General features: G+C 45.4%; 1 protein-coding gene across 1 annotated transcript in view; it reads right to left on the minus strand.

Moving 5' to 3' along the window:
* The window catches only part of LPL (lipoprotein lipase), a 29526-nt gene extending 9133 nt beyond the window's left edge, over nucleotides 1-20393 (minus strand). Inside the window, exons 1-7 of the mRNA XM_032763545.2 lie at nucleotides 20126-20393; nucleotides 9117-9292; nucleotides 8607-8786; nucleotides 5602-5713; nucleotides 2304-2537; nucleotides 1518-1760; nucleotides 260-380 (exon numbers count right to left, since the gene is read on the minus strand). Of these exons, the coding sequence (XP_032619436.1) occupies nucleotides 260-380; nucleotides 1518-1760; nucleotides 2304-2537; nucleotides 5602-5713; nucleotides 8607-8786; nucleotides 9117-9292; nucleotides 20126-20222 (1163 nt within the window). The 5' untranslated portion in view covers nucleotides 20223-20393. The remainder of the gene's footprint in view (nucleotides 1-259; nucleotides 381-1517; nucleotides 1761-2303; nucleotides 2538-5601; nucleotides 5714-8606; nucleotides 8787-9116; nucleotides 9293-20125) is intronic.
* Nucleotides 20394-20866: the final 473 nt, after the last annotated feature.

Here is a 20866-nt window from a genome sequence, read left to right on the forward strand (position 1 = left end):
TTGTAATATCGGTTTAAGCTAATTCGAAATAATCGTGCAGTGTAGACGTACCCTCAGTAATGCACGGCTGACAGTTGCTATCTGAGCCAGATTTGAACCACAAGAGCTCAAAGCATAAGTCTCTACTGCTTGTGCTAGAGAGCTAGGTTCTTTAGTTTGGGCTGCAATAGATTCATACCCTCTGTGGTTCAAGCCTAGCAGGAGACAGCCTGAGCAGTGGGTTGTACTTGTGCTTGTCTGGATTTCCGTTGATACTCACAGTATCAAAGCAATGTTCTTGCTCTCATCGGCCGTGCCATACAAAGAGACCAGGAATGGCTGATTTGTCTTGGTCACATTCACCTTTCCAAAAAAATGGACCTTGACCTGGTAATGAAAGACTGGGTGGAGGAAGAAACAAAAAAGGAAAATTCATCATTACGAACAGCCTGCAGAGAGAGAGAGAGAGAGAGAGACCAGCAAATCTGACAGTTTGGCAAAACCCTGGTGTGGATCTGCCACTCTTGCTCAAGCTGACTAGCCCTTTGTTATGTGAGTAATTCCACAGACATCAAGGGGACTCTCTTGTGTTAAGGATTATTTAACAGGAGCAAGGATGGCAGAATCAAATACTTCAGGGTTATTTACTGCTTGGCATTGGAATGGCAATATAAATTGTTTGCTGGGGCTTCAGTGCTGGCTTGGTGTCATTTCATGGGGAAAGTTCATGTGTCTCAGTGCTGGGGCTAACCCTGCACACCCAGACTCAAAGGAGTAGTTCTTTCTTGTGCAAAAAGTCCCTGTGAAGTTTGTTGTAACTGGTTCAGTGAATCACCACTGCACTGTAAACACCCACAAATTCCAGTCTGACCACTGTTCCAACACTGGCAGCACCAGAGAAACTTGGAGTACCGCTTGTCCTTGGTTTACTTCTGGAGTAGTGCAGCTTCTTGCTGCTCCTTACTCAGTGCTTGTGGCACAGCCATACTTGGGTCCTTCATATGTTACTGTTAATGCTACTAGGCTGACCTAGCAAGCCATCTACCTTTAACAGTTCGTCCCTGGCTGAAAGCTTTCAGATTCTTTCCAGCAATTTCCTTTTCAGACCAGCCACGGTGGCAATTAGAAAAAAAAAAGTATATGTCTTGCAGTGGCAGGCTTTGGCACAGGCATTACTCTACAGAGTGTGAGTTTGATGCCTGCACATCTCAGAACAAGTCACTTGCCGCACTTTGGTTTGCTTTTAGTTTTTCCAGCAACAGTTTGGAAAAGAAAGAGATGGAAAAATTCAGAGTCAGACTGTTCCAAGCAGAGTTACTGACTACACTAGACAAGATAGGACCTTTTCCCTTTGGATCCTTAACACTGTGTTACATCAGTTTCCCCGCCCTCCTCTCCTTAAGAGAAAATCTCAAAGATCTTCAATAGCTCAGCGTCTCCTGATCTCAGTTTGCAAAGAAGCATGATCATCATTCTCCTCCCACACAATGCAGCATGAACAAAAATCGCTTTTCCACAATGAAACAGTTGCCACCTACCTTTATAGGGCATCTGAGAGCGAGTCTTCAAATACATTTTGCTGTTTCTCTTGGCTCTCACTTTGTTGACTGTATAGCCCAGATTGTTGCAGCGGTTCTTCCTGCAGCTCAGACACAGCCCCTTCTCAAAGGTTTCCTTTGTGTTGCAGCGGTAGGCCAGGCTTGGCTTGTCTTCGTACAAGAGGGAGTCAATGAAGAGGTGGATGGAGCGTTCGTGAGAGCACTTCACCAGTTGATCCACATCTTTGAAGGAAGAGAATCAGATTACCCAGTCAGAGTTACCAGTGATAAAACAATCTATTTGAGATGAGGGCCTTGTGGGGGGATTGTCACAAGTGCCTACGGAGCACCAGTCCCATTGACTTTCAGTAGGATTTATGCTCCTAAGTAACTAAGGGTCCACCTAGGCTGGAGCAGGAGGAGCAATTAGCAGCCCGGGTAGATGTAGTGTGCTAGTTTTGATTAAGCTTGCTCAATAAAAATAGCAGCATAGCTGCAGCGGCGCAGGTGGCAGGACAGACGAGTTGCCCAAGTACAGTCCCATCCAGGACCCTAGGTACTTACTTGGGCCAGCTAGACCATCCCAGGGCCCACATAGACATGACAACACTGCTATTTTTAGCATGCTAGCTCAATCAACGCTGGCATATGTATGTCTACCTGAGCTGGAACTCACACTTCCAGCTGCAATGTAGCCTGGCCCTTAGGTGCTGTTGGAAGTCCCTCCCACTCCACCCCAAGATCACTTGGGCAGATGTTAGCCTTCTCTTTCCAAACTAGCCTTACCTGCAAGGCCTTTTTCTGCAATCAGGCGCAGAGCTTCACCTAGATTACAGCCTGGCTGGAAGCCTCCTCCATTTGGGTAGATGTCAATATGCCCAACAGGCTTCTGTATCCCAATGCTGCGATCTGGAGACCCCCTGGTGTAGGTGTGTAGGACATCGACAAAATCAGCATCATCCGGGGAGAGGCGCGTGGTTGCTTCAGCATATTCAAAGTTAGGTCCAGCTGGATCTAAACCTTCATGGGAGGGAAAAAATTCAAACCAATGGATGAAACTGATGTAATCTGTGTTACAGTCCCCAAGTTTGGGGAGCCTTAGTTTGAAAGTTGTTTTGTGTGCATTATCAGCTCCTTAAGTACATTAATGAAAGCACACATTCATGTATGCTAAAGTATTAAATACAGACATTAAAGCTTCACTATCATTACACAGAATATGGTGTATATAAAAGATGCATAAAGAAATAAGGCAGTTTAACTCTTACAGGTTTTCAGTATTTATAGCTGGTGAAGAAAAAAATTACTTTTCTCAAAATGGTTTTCCCATTTTTTCCAGATTTTGAAAAAAACCTGACGTTTTAAAAATTCAAAATGTCAAAAAAATTTAAATATTTCAACCAGCTCACCTGCTGGTATGAAAACAGTTGTGTATGGGGGGCGGGGAACATGAATAATGAAAATAATCATTGTCAGTTTTCCTGATTTTTAAAGAAATTTCAAATTTCAAAAATTGCATCAATTTCAAAAGTCAAAAAAGTGACCTGCTCTAACAGTAAATAAAAGCCTTAGTTGTGACACTTACATCCACTTCCCTTACTGTGCAAATTCCCATAACATAATGGCAAACGTGTCTAAAACAGATGGTTAACGGTTGCTAGGGCAGTTCTAAGTTTAAATCAGGGGCTCAGCACCTGGGTCTGAACACTGGGGTTAGCTTCACCTTGGTGTGAGCATCAACACTGCAATACTCTACCCAAGTTACTGTGTCCTCACTGGTATAGTGCTGCACTCACCTAGGGGGAACACTAGGGTTCTGGGGGCATATCCCATGATTCTTTGTGTTGTAATGAATTGAGCTGCTCTACAATTCTCTCCTAGTGAATTGTGAGAAGTGTGTTCTGTCTTTCTAGGCATAAGTGGGGGAGGAAGGAAAAAGGAATTGTGGGAAGGCACTGGAGGACTATCAGCACTCGAGTGAGTTAACCTGGGTCCTCACTACAAAGTGGATGGGTTACCAACCCAAGTCAAAGCAGCACTTGTGATCTAGCCAATAGCCCCAGCAGGGCAGACCAACCTGGGTTTAAAGCAACACAAAAAACTCTGCAGGTGGACAGGAAGGAGATTAGAGGCAATATCAGTGTAACAGCCTGAGCTAGCTCTGCAGTGAAGACAGACCCACAGACAAACTGGGGGTTTTCCTGCCTGCTTAGGTCAAAGTACCACGCCTAGCGCAGTGGGGCTCAGGCCTGTAGGGCCTATCATCACACAAATCAATAATCACTATAGACCTCACAACTCAACAATAAAAGGCATAAAACACAGGCACAATCACTATTGCTAAAACTAGGGCTATCAAGCGATAAAAAAATTAATCGTATTAATCATGTGATTAATCGCAGTGTCATAACTGAATACATTTAAATATTTTTGGATATTTTCTACATTTTCAAATATATTGATTTCAGCTACAACACAGAATACAAAAAGAGTACAGCAGACTATTTATATGTATTTTTATTACATTTTTTGGATTATATTTATTTTTGATTTGCACTGTAAAAAAACAAAAAATAGTATTTTTCAAGTCACCTAATACAAGTACTAAAATGCAATCTCTTTATCATGCAAGTTGAACTTACACATGTAGAATTATATACAAAAAATAACTACATTTGAAAATAAAACAATGTAAAATTTTAGAGCCTCCAAGCTCACTCAGTCATATTTCCTGTTCAGTCAATTGCTAAGATAAACAAAGTTGTTTATATTTGCAGGAGATAATGCCTCCTGCTTCTTGTTTACAGTGTCACCTGAAAGTTTGCAAACATGGCACTGTTGTAGTCAGCGTTGCAAGATATTTACGTGCCAGATGACCTAAAGAGTCATATGGTCCCTTCATGTTTCAACCACCATTCCAGGGGACATGCCTCCATGCTGATGACAGATTCTGCTCAATAACAATCCCAAGTAGTGCAGACCGATGCATGTTCATTTTCATTATCTGAGTCAGATGCCACCAACAGAAGGTTGATTTTTTTTTTTTGGTGGTTTGGGTTCTGTAGCTATCTTTAGAAATCTCACATTGGTACCTTCTTTGCATTTTGTCAAATCTGCAGTGAAACTGTTCTTAAAATGAACATGTGCTGGGTATCATCTGAGACTGTTATAACACGAAATATATAGCAGAATGCGGCTAAAACAGAGCAGGAGACATACAGTTCTCCCCCAAGAAGTTCAGTCACAAATTTAATTAAAGCATTATTTTTTTAACGAGCGTCATCAGCATGGAAGCATGTCCTCTGGAATGGTGGCCGAAGGATAAAGGGGCATACGAATGTTTACCATATCTGGCATGTAAATACCTTGCAACGCCGGCTACAAAAGTGCCATGAAAATGCCTGTTCTCACTTTCTGATGACATTGTAAATAAGAAGTGGGCAGCAGTATCTTCTGTAAATGTAAACAAAATTGTTTGTCTGAGCAATTGGCTGAACAAGAAGTAGGACTGAGCAGGGTTTTGTGGCCTGCCTTGTGCAGGAGGTCAGACTAGATGATCATATTGGTCCCTTCTGACCTATGAGTCTATGAGACTTGTAGGCTTTGAGTTTTACAATGTTATGTTTTTGAGTGCAGTTATGTAACAAAAATAAAATCTACATTTGTAAATTGCACTTTCAGGACAAAGAGATTGCACTACAGTACTTGTATGAGGTGAATTGAAAAATACTATTTCTTTTGTTTTTCACAGGGCAGATATTTGTAATAAAAAATTATATACACTGATTTCATTTGCAACGCAGAATATATATGAAACTGTAGAAAAACATCTAAAATATTTAATAATTTCAATTGGTAGTCTATTTTTAACAGTGTGATTAAAACTGCGATTAATCACAATTAATTTTTAAAATCACGATTAATTTTTTTGAGTTAATCGCATGAGTTAACTGTGGTTAATGAACAGCCCTAGCTAAAACCAAACCAAATTTCAAGAAGAAGGTAATATTCAAGCCAGGGGAGAAACAGGCTCCCCCATTCTCTCTCTGTGAGCGCACAAACCGCATAGCAGGGTTTTTCTTACCCGTGATCCTGTTAATCTTCTTTTTGGTCAGACTTCCAGCAATCCCAGCAGCATGGGCACCAAGACTATAGCCCAGCAAATGGAGGTTGTCGAGTGGGTAATTGAATTGTTCCTATGGAAGATGTAAAAAAAAAAAAAAAAAAAAAAAGTTTAAATTCCAAGGGTGCAAAACCAAAACAATTGACAGAAAAAGTATCTGAAAAATTGCATTTACTGTAAACCTACTCAGTCCCTCACTGAAGACAATATGGTTTGACATTTATTTCAGTGGGGACAGGATTAGGTGCCATGTAAAAGATTAAATGCAGATTTAGGGGGCTAGACAAGATGACCCTTGCGGTCCCTCCTAACCCTGTGGTTCTATAGTTCAAAGGCACAAAGGCAGACAGACTCCCAGTGAAAGTCATTGGGAGTTGGGCACTTCACTCCCATTTGTGCTTTTGAAAATCTTCTCCTAAAGAAAATTAATGTCAAGCAAGGCTGACCTCATATATGCTGCTCTCATCACTGCCCAGCTCAGAGAGGGTGAGCTGTGCACATATCCCATAATTGATTTTCATACGAATCACAGCACTACCCTGATACCATAGTAGCATTGTTCCCTATGCTATATTTTCTGGTGCTTTGTCCAGTCTAGTTTAACCTGTCCCAGGTGAGGAGTTTCCACTTGGCACTTAGGAGGCTATTCCATAGTTTAAGAGATTTTACCACGAAGAAATGTCTCCTGCTATTTATCCTAGATTTTACTTTTCTTAGCCTTGTCCCCTAGTACCACCCTACAATAAAAACCCCCACTCCTTCTGCCTTTCCGATATTGGTAGACTATTGTTATAATACAAGAACAACGGATTGCTGAGTCTAAAATCTTAATGGGGTTTTAAAAAGGTGTAGGGGGGACTTTCAAAAGCACTCAGCATTGGCCACGACATCAATGGGAGGAGAGCAGGTCAGCTTTTGAGCACCAAGTGCTTCTGAAACCCCTTCCCCAAGGAGTGGAATTAGCCTACGGGTAGCGGGGTTCTGATCCTGACCTGCTAACTCATGTGAAGACTCCAAACTGCCTTTTTACTAGGATTTTATCTTGTGTTAGTGAACGTGATTTAAGAATACCCCTTTTCCCCAGTGAAGTCACGGCCTTAGACATTTAGATAGATAATGAGAATATCCAAAGTTGCAGAAGCAGCAGAGAATCCTGTGGCACCTTATAGACTAACAGACGTTTTGGAGCATGAGCTTTCGTGGGTGAATACCCACTTCGTCAGACGCAGGTAGTGGAAATTTCCAGGGGCAGGTATATATATGCTAGCAAGCAAGCTAGAGATAACGAGGTTAGTTCAGTCAGGGAGGGTGAGGCCCTGTTCTAGCAGTAGAGGTGTGAAAACCAAGGGAGGAGAAACTGGTTCTGTAATTGGCAAGCCATTCACAGTCTTTGTTTAGTCCAGAGCTGATGGTGTCAAATTTGCAGATGAACTGAAGCTCAGCAGTTTCTCTTTGAAGTCTGGTCCTGAAGTTTTTTTGCTGCAGGATGGCCACCTTAAGGTCTGCTATAGTGTGGCCAGGGAGGTTGAAGTGCTCTCCTACAGGTTTTTGTATATTGCCATTCCTGATATCTGATTTGTGTCCATTTATCCTTTTCCGTAGTGACTGTCCAGTTTGGCCGATGTACACAGCAGAGGGGCATTGCTGGCATATGATGGCGTATATTACATTGGTGGATGTGCAGGTGAATGAACCAGTGATGGTATGGCTGATCTGATTAGGTCCTGTGATGGTGTCACTGGTGTAGATATGTGGGCAGAGAGGATTAAGACATTTTATGTATATAAACACTTATGCTTCAGGACATAAGCTCACCACTGACAGATGGGACTTAGGAAGAGATTCTTAATTATCCAACTATGGGGTTTCTTGCAACTTCTCCCGAGGCATGTGGTATTGGCCTCCATCAAACAAGATGCTGGGCAGTAGCTCAGTATTGTTCAGGGACTCAATATGCCCGATTCAGAGCTGTCCCTTGGGTAGGGCAAATCGGGGCAGCCGCCCTGGGCTTTGATAAAAATCAGACTGTCCAGATATCTAGCCCTTTGTCCTGTGTCCCAGCCGATGTACGATCAGTCCTGATATTCAGGCGAGGAGGCGGGTGGCAAGGTGAGGCGGGAAGTCAAGCGGGATGAGGAGGCAAGTGGGGAGGCAAGCTGGCAGGAGGGGGTGAGGAGGCAGGCAGCAAGGGGAGGTGAGAAGGTAAGCGGGATGAGGAGGCTAACAGGGAGATGAGCAGGCGGGAGGGGGTGAGGAGGCAGGCAGTAAGGGGAGGTGAAAGGGTAAGCGGGATGAGGAAGCGAACAGGGCAGACGGTGAGGAGGAGAGCAGCAGACGGTGGGGGCGTGCTGGACGGAAGCTGAGGAGACTAGCAAGGAGGCTGATTTGTCCTGGGCCCCATGCCCCCCGAGGGATGGCATTCTCCTTCTTGCCCCAGTCAGACTTTGTGGACTTCATTGTGTACTGGGGTTGCTCAGCAACTATGAAATCAGTCCCAAGTATAGATTTAGGTGCCTAACTTTAGACCATTGGTCTGCACCAATGTCAGTTCCTCTTACCATGTGCCCTGCCTTCATTGTCTTCTAGGAAACCTGTACTTCAATTCTTTTAACTTTTCCTGATAATTCAATCCCTCCATCCCTTTCTATTCCTCTCTGAATTCCCGCTGGTTCATCAGAATCTTTCTACTGTTGAAATGACTACAAATGAACACACACTCTTCCAGTTGTGATCTCTCCAAAGCAGTTCAGACGTGTGTGTGCGAGCCACGAAGAACATGTACCTAGTTTTGCCTCCATTATTAAATCTTTGGCTAGAAAAATCACACTCACTTTCTGAATGGCCTGAAGTTCCTCTTGAAAGAAATCTAGAATGGAGATAGAACAAACTAAACTGTACCGTTAAACTAGTCTAACTCCTAGCACCTCCACAATCCAAGTGATCTAGCCCTCTGTACAAGTGCTTACCTCCATCCAGTCAATAAATATTGCTACATCCTTTCCCACCAGTTTAGTGTAGGCAGCAGATACTGGATAATGCTGCTGGGCACGACTTAGCCAATCTACAACGACGACATTAGAGTCGGGTTCTCTCTTATACAGAGCATCCACCAGCTTTGGGACCCAGCTCTCATACATTCCAGTGACCTGAAAAGAGATTTCACATTGTTATTTATTGCAGTAGCACCTAGAAGCCTCAGCTGAGACTGGCTCATCACTGGGTTAGATGCTGCACATACATATAGTGCTGAAGGAGCCATACAATGCGGAAAGTAAAACCCTTTTTTACTGTAAACACACGTCTGCCACGGGCTAAAGTTTCAGTGCATTTCAGTGGATGGCACTGAAATGCACCAGGCTTATGCAAGTAACTCACTACAGGGCCTGACACTGCAGTCGCTCTGTGTGTGTGGAGCTCCCACTGACATCAATAGCAGTTCTGACTGCAGCTCAGCTCCAGGAGAAGTTTCCTCTTACCGTCCATCCATGGATCACCACAAAGGTTTTACTGGTATGGTTGAAGTTGCATCGTGCCACAGTGTCTTCTTGACCAGGGACCAAGTAGCAGATGTCATCATCAGGTTCATCAGCTGTCCTTAAAGAAAATTTGCTCTTGATCCCCTCAAAGTCTCTCTTTGTTTCTATGGTGCTTCCTATAGTGGAGACAGTATATTGGAAACAGGTATTAAAACAGGTTGAGGAAGATGCATAATAAAGAAACCAAACCTTTTGATCCTCACAGATCTAAAGATGTCAGAAGACAAGGTAAAATCAATTTCACCCTACTCTAAGGCCCATTTCCCTGCCAGAACAAGGACAGTAGAAACTGACCAATTATAGGAGTATGTGTTTATTTTAGGGTTCTATTTTAATCCAGTAATAGAAGAGATAAAACTGGTGCATGTGAAAAGCAGTTAGCACTGGATTATGAAGAAATGCCCAAAGGTTTCAAATTGAGGGGTGGGGGAAGAGGGAGAAATCAATGAGTTCCTAATAAGCTTCATAGTATTGATGATGTGTCTTCCCCATAATTTCAGCTTTGATGAAAATCACTTAAGCAATAACAAACTGATACTTCAGTAATTAATGAGTAGCAGCAAACTCATCCATGCTTTTATTCCATGTTGGTGTCTGGGTTTGTTCTGACTAAAATAAAAAGCAAGAGGGAAGGTCAAAAGGCAGCCTTGGGGATTAAAAGTGAGCCAACGAAACAGAAGCCCATGTTTCAAAGGCAATATTACGGCAGACAATCTGATAACCAACCTTCTAAGAAAAGCCACTCCATTCTAGGGAAGGAGAAAGGGCTATGCATGCAATGAGCAGCTCTTTCTTGGAGAAATTCCTCTGCTTTCAGAAAAAAACTATAAATTGTTTTTCATTTTTATGACAAGAGGAAGGAGGAAAGTGAGTGCTATTTGGATTTCACACTCAGTGTAGTATAAAAACCATACACTTTTATAATGGTATTTCCTCCGTTTAGAATACTCTCCTAAAAACTAGAAACCAATATTTCTTCCCCTTTTTAGGGCCTGATGTATCCAGGCCATCCTTATTCTCAGCAAAGCACTTCAGCTTGTGATTAACTACAGGTTTTGCTGAACAGAGATGTATCTAGACATGTGCATAAATGCTTTGCTGAACTGGGGCCTTAGTTGGCAGATTTCTTTTTAGCAAATATTGATTTCTCCTCTTCTCAACCCAGCAAAAGCCAATACTGCTCAGTTCTGTTTACCAGTTTGTTTACTGGCACCATTTGCAGCAGGATTTCACAGAGTTCTGGGAATATAATCATTAAATGCTCAGACCCAGAGGGAACACAAAGATACAAAGTATGGCATTTTGCAAGACACACACAAATAATGGCCATTTTTGCTTGATTTTTTTCCATGACAAAAAGTTGATTTTCTGGAAGGAAGATGTTAAGAATATGAGAATATTTCCTGCCTGGTATCTATATTTTTCAATATTGTCATTCTGTAAATTTCATGTATTATATATGTAATTCCACGTATTATATATGCTTCATTGATTTAAAACTCAACCTTTTGTGTTCAGTTACCTTGCTGAATAAGGCAATTTAATTAAGCAAGTGCCTAAATTTAAGCACTTGAGTAGATGCACTGAAGTTAATTGGATTCCTCATGTGCTTAAAGTTTTACCTATGCTTAAATTACCTTCTTGAACTGAGGCCTAAACTGTTAGTATTGCATGTGCTCTGAAGTCCTGCAAACAAAACGTAACCGTTACTGTGCATGTTAGCATCCAGCATCACAAATAAACAACGATACAGCAATATTAGCTATATGGGCAAAAGCACTTTCATGCCAACAGTACTGTCTACACTAGGGCACTTGACATTTGCACACTGGCCAGCTCCAGGCACCAGTTCAGGAAGCAGATGCTTGGGGCGGCCAATCGGAAGGGGCGGCACATCCAAGTCTTCGGCAGCAATTCAGCGGCGGGTCCCTCAGTCTCTCTTGGAGGGAAGGACCAGCCGCTGAATTGCCGCCAAAGAATGAAGGAGCGTGGTAGAGCTGCCGCCGAAGTGCTACCAATCGTGATTTTACTTCCCCCCCCTTCCTTCTTCGCCGCTTGGGGTGGCAAAAAAGCTGGAGCCGGCCCTGAAACTGGCAATAAATAAAGAAATAAAAGTCACACCCCCTAAATGACATTGCAGTACCAGTAAAAGTTTCTAGTGTAGGCCTGACTATATCTATTCCTTATAAATTGCTGCCTTTGGGGATTTCTTCCCCTCCCACCCCATATACAGCCCATTCAGAACTTCTCACTCTCACCACAAATGTTAATTAACTCTTTAATCTATTACCTTCTTTCTGAAAAACAGCCTTAGAGTAACTGGGATAATTTTTCTTCTACCCATAGAGAGAAAGCCCTGAAGGCTGAATAGTTCTTAGTTAAACATCAAACTGTTTAACTTTCCACTCAGTGATGACTCAATAAAGTCTTAAAAAGGAATAAAAGCAGCTTTCAACTATGAAATGCACAGAACCTCATAAAGACTTTGCATGTGTAAGGTCCTGTTTCATACACGAAGGCAAACAAGAATAATCCAGCTGCATTCCCTTTATACTATTTTCTTTGTATTTAGCTACTACATGGCAATTCCCCACTGCATTAAGACTATTTGATAATCATCCAAAATATAGACTAAACTGGCATCTGCTTAATAGTGTGTCCATTTCAATACATAGACTATTATTTCTGAGTAGCTGAGAGTATACCCTCTAAAAGAAAGATATTACCTCATACACCTTCGCTCTAATATCCTGGGGCTGACACTGCTACCATACTGCATGGAACAGACCCTCTAGTTTGTAACACACTTAACTCCCAGGAATGCTTTTACATTGACGTGTATGTGATTATTAACAAGAAGAGTTTGCATTTCTATAGCACCTTTCATTGGAGGAGCTCAAAGTGCTTTACCAATATCCATTAATTCAGCCTCATAAAACACCTTTATACATAGGGACCATTTCATCCACCACTGAAATGCAGTCACCTCTGTGACCACATCAACCATGTAACCATGCAAAGCCATGAGCCACTGGTCAGAGGAGGTTACTAAGGTGGTACTATGTCCAGCTGAAATTGCAGGGGAGATCTAGGAAGTCAAAATGAATAGCGATTCATCTAGACTGCCAGGATTAGCAACCCTGTACTTACAATAAGTGCCATGGACTCTTTAGTGGCCACAAATGGTCAGGGACTTCGCTGAAGAGCAGCATCTCCAGCTGCAAGGTACACCAGGTAGTTACTTACTCAGCATATATTATGTATGTGTGAGTCACCAGTAATTACTTCCTGCTGTTCTGAGGTATTTATTGGAGGTCTTCCTTGAGTACTGGCCTAACCTCCCTTTGTTTGGCATGCAAAATCTGATTAGATCACAGCATAAGATGATTTGGCTGCAACTCACATTTTAAAACAAGAATTCACTACAATTACAATTCTTTCCCCCTTCCGACCATTTAGAATCTGCAATTTCAGCATGCATGTATATGTACACACATTCATTCATATACACCACACACACACTGAATATAGGCTGCAAAGGACCTCAAGAGGTCATCTAGTCCTTCACCACATACTGAGACAGGACCAAGTATATCTAGACCATTCCTGAGAAGTGTTTGTCTAACCTATCCTTAAAAACCTCCAATGAAGGAGATTCCCCAACGTTCCTTGGTGACCTATTCCAGTACTTGACTATCCTTATAGTTAGGAAAATCTTTTCTAATATCTAACCTAAATCTCCCTTGCTGAACAGTGCTTAAATATATTTGGACTACATACTGCTTTAAAATAACAAAGAAGGTCTATGGGCTAAAAGTAGGCCCAGCTAAGACACATTATTAAACAGCCATGTATAGCCACTCAGAAAACTAAAATTTGCCAGTTCAATTTGTGCCCCTGTTCAAAGGATAAAAGCAATATCTTGTTCTACCAGCACAAAATTAGTTTGAATAATATTACCTTTTCTTGAAGGCATAATGATTGTAGGAACCATAAAGAGAAGAAAATCTCATCACACCACTTTAGTTTCATATTTGTAAACTAGCTGCAAGGAAATTTTGATGCAGGGTTTTAACCGTTGAGTTCTTACACAGAGCCAAAGAACCGTAGCTTTGTCTATACACAAACTCACATCAGGTTAACTAAAAGTGGGTTTTAAAAACAATTTAGTGAAACTGCTGCATTACCCCTCCAATCTTTTATTGTTTTAAAATGGCTTATATTAATTTAGCTGAACTTGGCACAGAATGGACATAAGCTAAAATTGATAGAAGTCAGGTTTCAGTCAAATGAAGAGTATCCACACAAAGGTTTTCAACCAATTTTAGGTAAGATGGTGCAACTTTGTGTTTAGACAAGGCCTTATAGGGAATGGTGACTTCAGTGCAAAATTATTCCTTTTTAAAAATTAATATTTGCTATGGTCCTGATTCAGCAAGGTATGAAAGCATGCATGTTGCTTTATGCACATTAATAATATCATTGTAGTCAGTGCTGCAGTACCTTTTAGAGGCATATTTTTAAATACCAAGTATAATTTTCTGGCATTTGTTATCTGTGTAGGGATGATGCACTATAAAGAAACTCAATTTTCTTGCCATGAAATTCACTCTGGGCTTTTTATTGTACACATTTTAACCATAATATTTGTCCGGGAGCCAGTCAAAATAACAATCTACAATGTTTTGTTTCTTATTTTATTTTTGTAATTGAAGGGAGCAGAAGTGTCATGAATAACAGGCTAAGTGAAGATTCTGCACAGAAAGAACTTGCTTTTCTGATATTGCACTAGCAATGTTGCCCATTCTCATGATTTTATCGCAAGTCTCACAATATTTGGTGTTTTTCTTAAAGCCCTGGCACTGGAATCAGGAGGCTACAAGAGAATCTTAACTTTCCTTTTGTTAAAAAGGATACTTTTCTAGCCCTCTTGGTGGGGAGGAATCTACAAGTGAAACAAGTGCGCCCACAAGCACCCATAAGCAAAATAAATATTTATTGTTTTTTAAAAAATCCTTGTGATTTTTAAGTCAAGCTCATGATTTTTTGAGATTAATTTGTGATTTTTGACCGCATGAGGTTGGCAGTACTGCAGCCGTGAAAATCAGCAGTAACTCCACTGATGTTACGCCTGAGCTGTTGCCCACTGAAGCCAAAGGAAAGACTCCCATTGACTTCTATAGACATTGAAATGGCTCCTGACTCAAGTGGAAGGATAGAACCGAGCATTATGGACCCAATCCTGTTCCCACTGAAGTCAATGGCAAAATTACCATTGACTTCAATGGCAGAAAGACTGTGCCCTTCATTGAATTGATCCCTATTGTTGGGTGGGTAGAGAATTGAATTTTGAGCAAGTGGAACTACCTACCCCATGTAGGTGTAGGATATGAAGTATCATAAGATCTAAATAATTATTCACTATGGATCAATGGATTTGAACTGTCGATTAAGGAAGGAATCTTGGAAAAACAAGAATTTCATCATTCGTCATGTTACATATGCAGATGTGGAAATTCAAATTGTTAGATACATAAAAATATCATGGGTTAGATCCTCGGCTGGCACAGCTCCATTGAAATTAACACACATATGCTCAAACATTGACACAAACAACAGTGAGAGTTCTGCTAAGATAACTAGTCCTACAGCTGATAAAGCGCAGTAGAACATCACGTCTCAGTCACCTTGAATACCTCACCAAGCTTCCTATATCAGCCCATGTTCCCTAACAAAGTAAAGTTTTGTAACTCAGACAAGTGAAATACCTTTGCAAGGACTAAATTGCAGAAATAATCATGCTTGATTTGATCTGAGTGGTTTAAACAATACAATAGGATCACACTGTTTGTTACAACTCCACAAAACAACCTATAAAGCAGGCTATTGTTTAACTACAGCATGCAAGAGCTTCAGCTTAGTTTATTGATCCCACACTTGAAGAAAGAACTCCGTGGCCTTAATCCTGCAATAAATATTACATGGGCTAACTACTACACTTGCACATTGCTCCATAGGACTCAGATGGACTCCATGTGGGCACAAATGTCTGCACACACTGGTTCAAAGCCCGAGTCATTCCCTGTAGAATGACTGCGTCCCTAAAGTGCATTTGGTATGTTTGTAAAATAATATACTGAGGGTACTTTCCCATCCATTAGACACACTGGATCATCTCTCCTACATTTTAGGACCATCCACAAAGCTCAGTGGTCCTAGCATCCTAAAACACTGTAAATAATCACACTTTAAAACAGTGTTAAGATGATAAAGTGCAGCTGTGAGCAGACTTCTACAATAATAAACACAAGGGCCCTTTTTATAATGATGCCCAAGGGAGTATAAGTACAGGCCAGTTTCCCAAATATGAGATTTTCTCATACATAATAATTCTAACAGGATCCTATGATTGCACTATGCAGTTAGTTCTCCAATATGCCCGCTCAGAAGTGCCAAAGATTCTGCTGGAAAGTTCATACACCAGCAGCTCTGGCAGAGCTATTCCAAACACAGAATTTACAAGTAATATTAAAAGCTGGGGACCAAATTTTTCAGTTGTTTACACTAATGTAAACTAGTGTAACTCCTTTGATTTAGATGGAATTACTCCAGATTTACACAGATTAAACTGAGATCAGAATTTAGCCCTGTAAATATAATCTTCCTTTGAACATCTCTGTGTATTGTTTCTTAAGGATTCAGACGTTATGTTTCCTGTGGCCCAGATCCTGCTGTCCTCTGCTCCTAAAACACTCATTGATTTCAATGAGAGTTTAAAGGAAAGCCAGGCTCATGGCATGGCTAGATCTGAGATGTTCTCACAAGTGGTTCCCACATCATCTATTATTAGGGAGAACTAACACATTAAGCAAAACGGCTTCAAAGCATGGAAGTAGCTATAGTAATGAAAATGATGTTTACAAATTTGCTCTGGAAAAGAAGAGAATTCTCATTTTATGCCACTAAGCTATTATTGTGATGGGTGCCCTAGAATTACCACTGATAGAATAAGATTAGATTCAAAGTGAGACTATATTCCTTTTCGCTGTGGCCTAGGGTGACCATACGTCATGTTTTGGCCAGGACAGTCCCTTTTTTAAGCTCTGTCCCAACCGTTCTGACTTTTTTGGCAAAAGTGGGCATTTGTCCCGTTTGCTCTTGCCAACTTGATATAGTCACCCAACTTGTGGCCCTAACACTCCATCCATTTTCTTTATAATGTTTCCCAAGGAAGTGTCAACGAGAAAAAATGTAGCCCCAGATCCTCAAAGGCAGTTAGGCATCTAAGTACTGCTGACAGGGCCGGTGCAAGGATGTTTCGTGCCCTAGGCGAAACTTCCACCTTGCGCCCCCCTCCACCCCCGCCCTGAGGCGCCCTCCCCCCTGGCAGCTCTCCTCCTCACCCTGAGGAACCCCCCTTGCAGCAGCTCCTCACCTCCCACCCTCCGTCCTGAGGCACCCCCTCTGGCCCTAGCTCACCCCTGCTCCGGGCACGATCACTCCTGGGAGGCAGAAGAAGTGAAGCGGCCACGGCGTGCTCGGGGTGATTGTGCGAGGAGCAGGGGTGAGCTAGGGCGGGGAGTTCCCCTGCGTGCTGCCCCCCCCCATTTACTGCAGGTAGCCCTCCCTGCACCCCCCTGCCAGCTCCCTCCACCTAAATGCCTGCGGCAAACAGGGCGGCCCTGACTGCTGAGGATCTGCGCCATAGCTAGCTATGATCTTAGCTTCACTTGGTGGTTTCCAACAGATACGTCCAAACTTTTTTCTAACTGCTTAGATTTTTAAAATGCATTACTCTCTCTCCCACCTTTGATGAAGAGTTGGTTGAAAGTTTCTTCGTTGAAAGTGTACTAGTTTTATTGATTAACAAAGTGAAAATTAGTGAAATTCTATTATTCCCTAGATGATATAGTCTTCCATTCCATGTTGTGTGTGTGCTATAGATATATAGATATATCTCCACTATGTGTTATATTCGTCTTCAAACTTTACTCCAATTGCTTCATCTTCTTTAAAGGCATTAGTTACAACGCCAATGCATTATTACATGTTGCAACTAGTTTTTGTTTTAAAAACATGCTCAAGATGTTCCAGCTGTGTCTATTGTGCAACTGGATGGGCCACTTGACCCACCTAATAAAGACACACAACTAGGACCCAGCTCCTGTGAGGTCATGAGCCCCTCCTGCCAGCCAGTAGTCTGACAGGAGCACACAGGAGATGCCTTTATCACCAACAGGGGGCAATCAGATGCCACATTGCACGTGAAAAAAAAAGTAACCCAGTCCCCTGCTTGGTTACTGGAAGCATCTCCTTGCAGTCAGCACCCGCATGTCAGAGATGGAGAAGACCCTAGTGGCCAGTACCCAGGTGCCCTGCCTAGGGCTGGGGCCTGATTCTCGTCTCCCTGGGGCAGAGCAGGAGGGGCTCCAGCGGCTCATAGCTGTGACAGCGGTGTAGGAAACTCCCGGCTGGGACTGTAGCCATTGGGGGCAGGGGCCAGTGTCTCCCTTTCGCGTGTGTGCAGCGCCGGCACGAGGCGCACAACTGCTGGCCTGGCTCGCCCGCGCGGCTCCGGCACCCCGGGCACAGGGCCCGCGCGCCCCCGCGCCGCCCGGCCGGCCACGCCCGGAGCAAGCCCGAGCCGCAGGACTTGGCCCCGCCGCCCCGGCCGCGGCCGGCCGGCGCCGCGCGTGGCCACGATGTGACCTTGGCCGCGGCGCCGGGCATTCCAGCGCCCGCGGGCCAGCGCGCTACTGGCGTCCCCATCCGGGCCTGTCCCGCACCATGGGCTTTCCCCGGAGCGCGCCGGTCGCCCTCCCTCACCTGCCTCCCCGTGCAGTGGCCTGCCTGCCCCACAATCTCCTGCCTGCCCACCGAGCCTCCTCTGTGCATGCCCCCAGTCCCCGCCTGTCTGCCGCGACAGCCACCCTGATCCATAGCCAACCCCACTAGTGGACCGAGGGCGGGCCAACCGGCGGGTCCGCCGCGGACCGGGGAGGCCGGGTCGGCCGGCGGGGCTGGGCCGTGGGCGGCCCACACGTGGGGGCCTGTCCTGTGGGCGTGCATTGTGGGCCGGCCGCGGGGAGGGTGCCCCCACTCTGGGCTGGCCGCGCACAAGGGGGCCGGAGCCCCTATCCATGCGCCCAACGCCCGGGGTCGGGCGGCGGCTCGCCCCACAGCCTTCCTCTGTGCTTGCCCCCAGTCCCCGCCTGTCTGCCCCACAGCCACCCTTATTCCATGCCCGCGTCAAGCGCCCGGCCGCTTCGCTCCTCACCAGCCTCCCCTCACCTGCCTGCGCCACACCCTCCTCTGGGTGCATGCCCCCAGTCCGCTGCCCTGTCTGCGCCCACAGCCACCCCTATCCATGCCCCCAACGCACCCCGCTCGGCCCCACAAGCCTCCTCTGTGCATGCCCCCATTCCCCGCCTGTCTGCCCCACAGCCACCCTATCCATGCCCGCCAACGCCCTCCGCTCGCCCCGACAAGCTCTTCCTCTGGCATGCCCCCAGTTCCCCGCCTGGTCTTCCCCCTACAGCCTTCCCGTATCCATGCCGCCAAACGTCTCTCGTGTGTGCCGCTCGCCCCACAGCCTCCCCCTGCCTGCCCCAACACCCTCCTGCTGTGCATGCCCCCTACTCCCCCTTCTGTTGCCCTCACAGCCACCCTATCCATGCCTCCAACGCCCGCCGCTCCCCCACAGCTCCGCTGTGCATGCCCCCCAAAGAGTCCCCGCCTCTGTCATGCCATCACCAGCACCCTATCCATGCCCCCAACGGGGGGGGGGGGGGGGGGGCCCCCGCTCGCCCCCACAGCCTTCGCTCTTGCATGCAGCCCCAGTCCCCGCCTGTCTGCCCACAAGCCACCCTGATCCATGCCTCCAACCGCCCCGGCCCGCTCGCCCCACAGCTCTCCCTTCCTTGCCTCCCCACACCCTCCTCTGTGGCATTGCCCCCAGTCCCCGCCAGTGTCTGCCCCCACAGCCACCCTATCCATGCCCCCAACTCCCGATGTGTGCCGCTCTGCACCCCACGAGGCCTCCTCTGTGCAGTAGCCCCCTGAGTCCCCGCCTGTCTGCCCCACACCACCCCTATCCATGCCCCCAGAACGCCCTACGCTCCGCCCCACAGCCTAACCCCTGCCATGCCCCACAACTCCTGTCCTCTGTGCATGCCCCAGGCCCGCCCTGTCTAGGCCCCACAAGGCCACCCTATTCCATGCCCCCAGACGCCCATCAGTGCGCTTCGGCCGCCACAGCCCTTCCTCTGTGTCATGCCCCCAGCATGCCCCCAGTCCCCGCCTGTCTGCCCCACAGCCACCCTATCCATGCCCCCAACGCCCCCGCTCGCCCCACAGCCTCCTCTGTGCATGCCCCCAGTCCCCGCCTGTCTGCCCCACAGCCACCCTATCCATGCCCCCAACACCCCCACTTGCCCCACAGCCTTCCCTGTGCATGCCCCACACCCTCCTCCTGCCTGCCCCACACCCTCCCCCAAACAACCTCCTGCCTGCTCCACACCCTCCTCCTGCCTGCCCCACACCCCTCCTCCGTACATGCCCCAAATACCCCCTCCTGTCCACCTCACATCCTCCCTTGTGCATGCCCCGATGCTTCTTTCCTTCCTGTGCATGCACCCAACATCCCCCTGCATCTCTCTAGTCATAACCCTGGGTGCCACCATGCATGCCCCCCCAAACCTCCTCTCTTTCTGACATGCACATCCCCAACAGCCACCTGTACATGCCCACTGCACCTCAATCTTGTCTCCCCCATGCATGCTCTGATACCCACCTGTGCATGTCCCCAGCAGCCCCCCTTTCCCCTGTGCACATCCCCAGCACTCCCGCCTTTAGTATAAAGTCACAAACAGAAGTTCAGTTGATGCTTGCAAAAGTGATATTGTCTTGCAGCTTCCAGTGTTTCTCCCACGCCAAGGACTCAGACTTACTTGGGACAGTGGCTTGTGTCGTGGCAGTAGCTGTACAGAGAGCAGCGAGGTAGTGGATCCACAGGCCCAGGGCTGCCAGCAGTGCTCCCCTTGCCATCACTACAGATGTCTCCCTTTTCCAGTGTCCAGAGGAAATCAAGTGAGTGCAGTTTGTGCAGCCTGCGGCTCAGTGCAAAGTTTCCCTAAAGTTAAGGGCAAAAAGTGCCAGTAGGTCTCCTGGAATAGGAGAAGCCCCTTTCTGTCACTGCTTCAGGCTCCTTATGTGAATGGAAATATGCAAATAACCCTCACCACCTATTGGCTATAAAATCATATGTGAGGGCGGAGGAGGGGCCCCATGCTCAGTTCCAAATACCAGCACTCAGTCTCTAACTCTGTAACCATGCTCATGCTTCTCATCTTCTTGCAGGCAAGAGTTCAGCTGCAGTTTGCTGTGCTTCTGCTTAAACAGTTTGCTGGAGATTTTCCTGCATGAGGAGTAGTGACCGGTGATTACTCCTCATGCACATTTATTTTGTAAACCCATATCCTCTAATTGAGCTCTTCTGTCAGCTGGAGAGCCCAGTTTTAAAAACCTTTACAGAAGGATCCTCAAACTCAGGCATGTGCTTCTGGAAAGCACTCAGTACAGCCTAAGAATCTATATAGAATTAGGGCTTGTCTACACTTGAGTTAATTTGGATTAATAATGCCTGATTAGTGCAGTATGTGGACATTCTTATTCTGGAAAAAGAGTGTCTT

The sequence above is a fragment of the Chelonoidis abingdonii genome, chromosome 6, assembly GCF_003597395.2.
Source record: "Chelonoidis abingdonii isolate Lonesome George chromosome 6, CheloAbing_2.0, whole genome shotgun sequence".
Taxonomy (NCBI): Eukaryota; Metazoa; Chordata; order Testudines; family Testudinidae; genus Chelonoidis; species Chelonoidis abingdonii.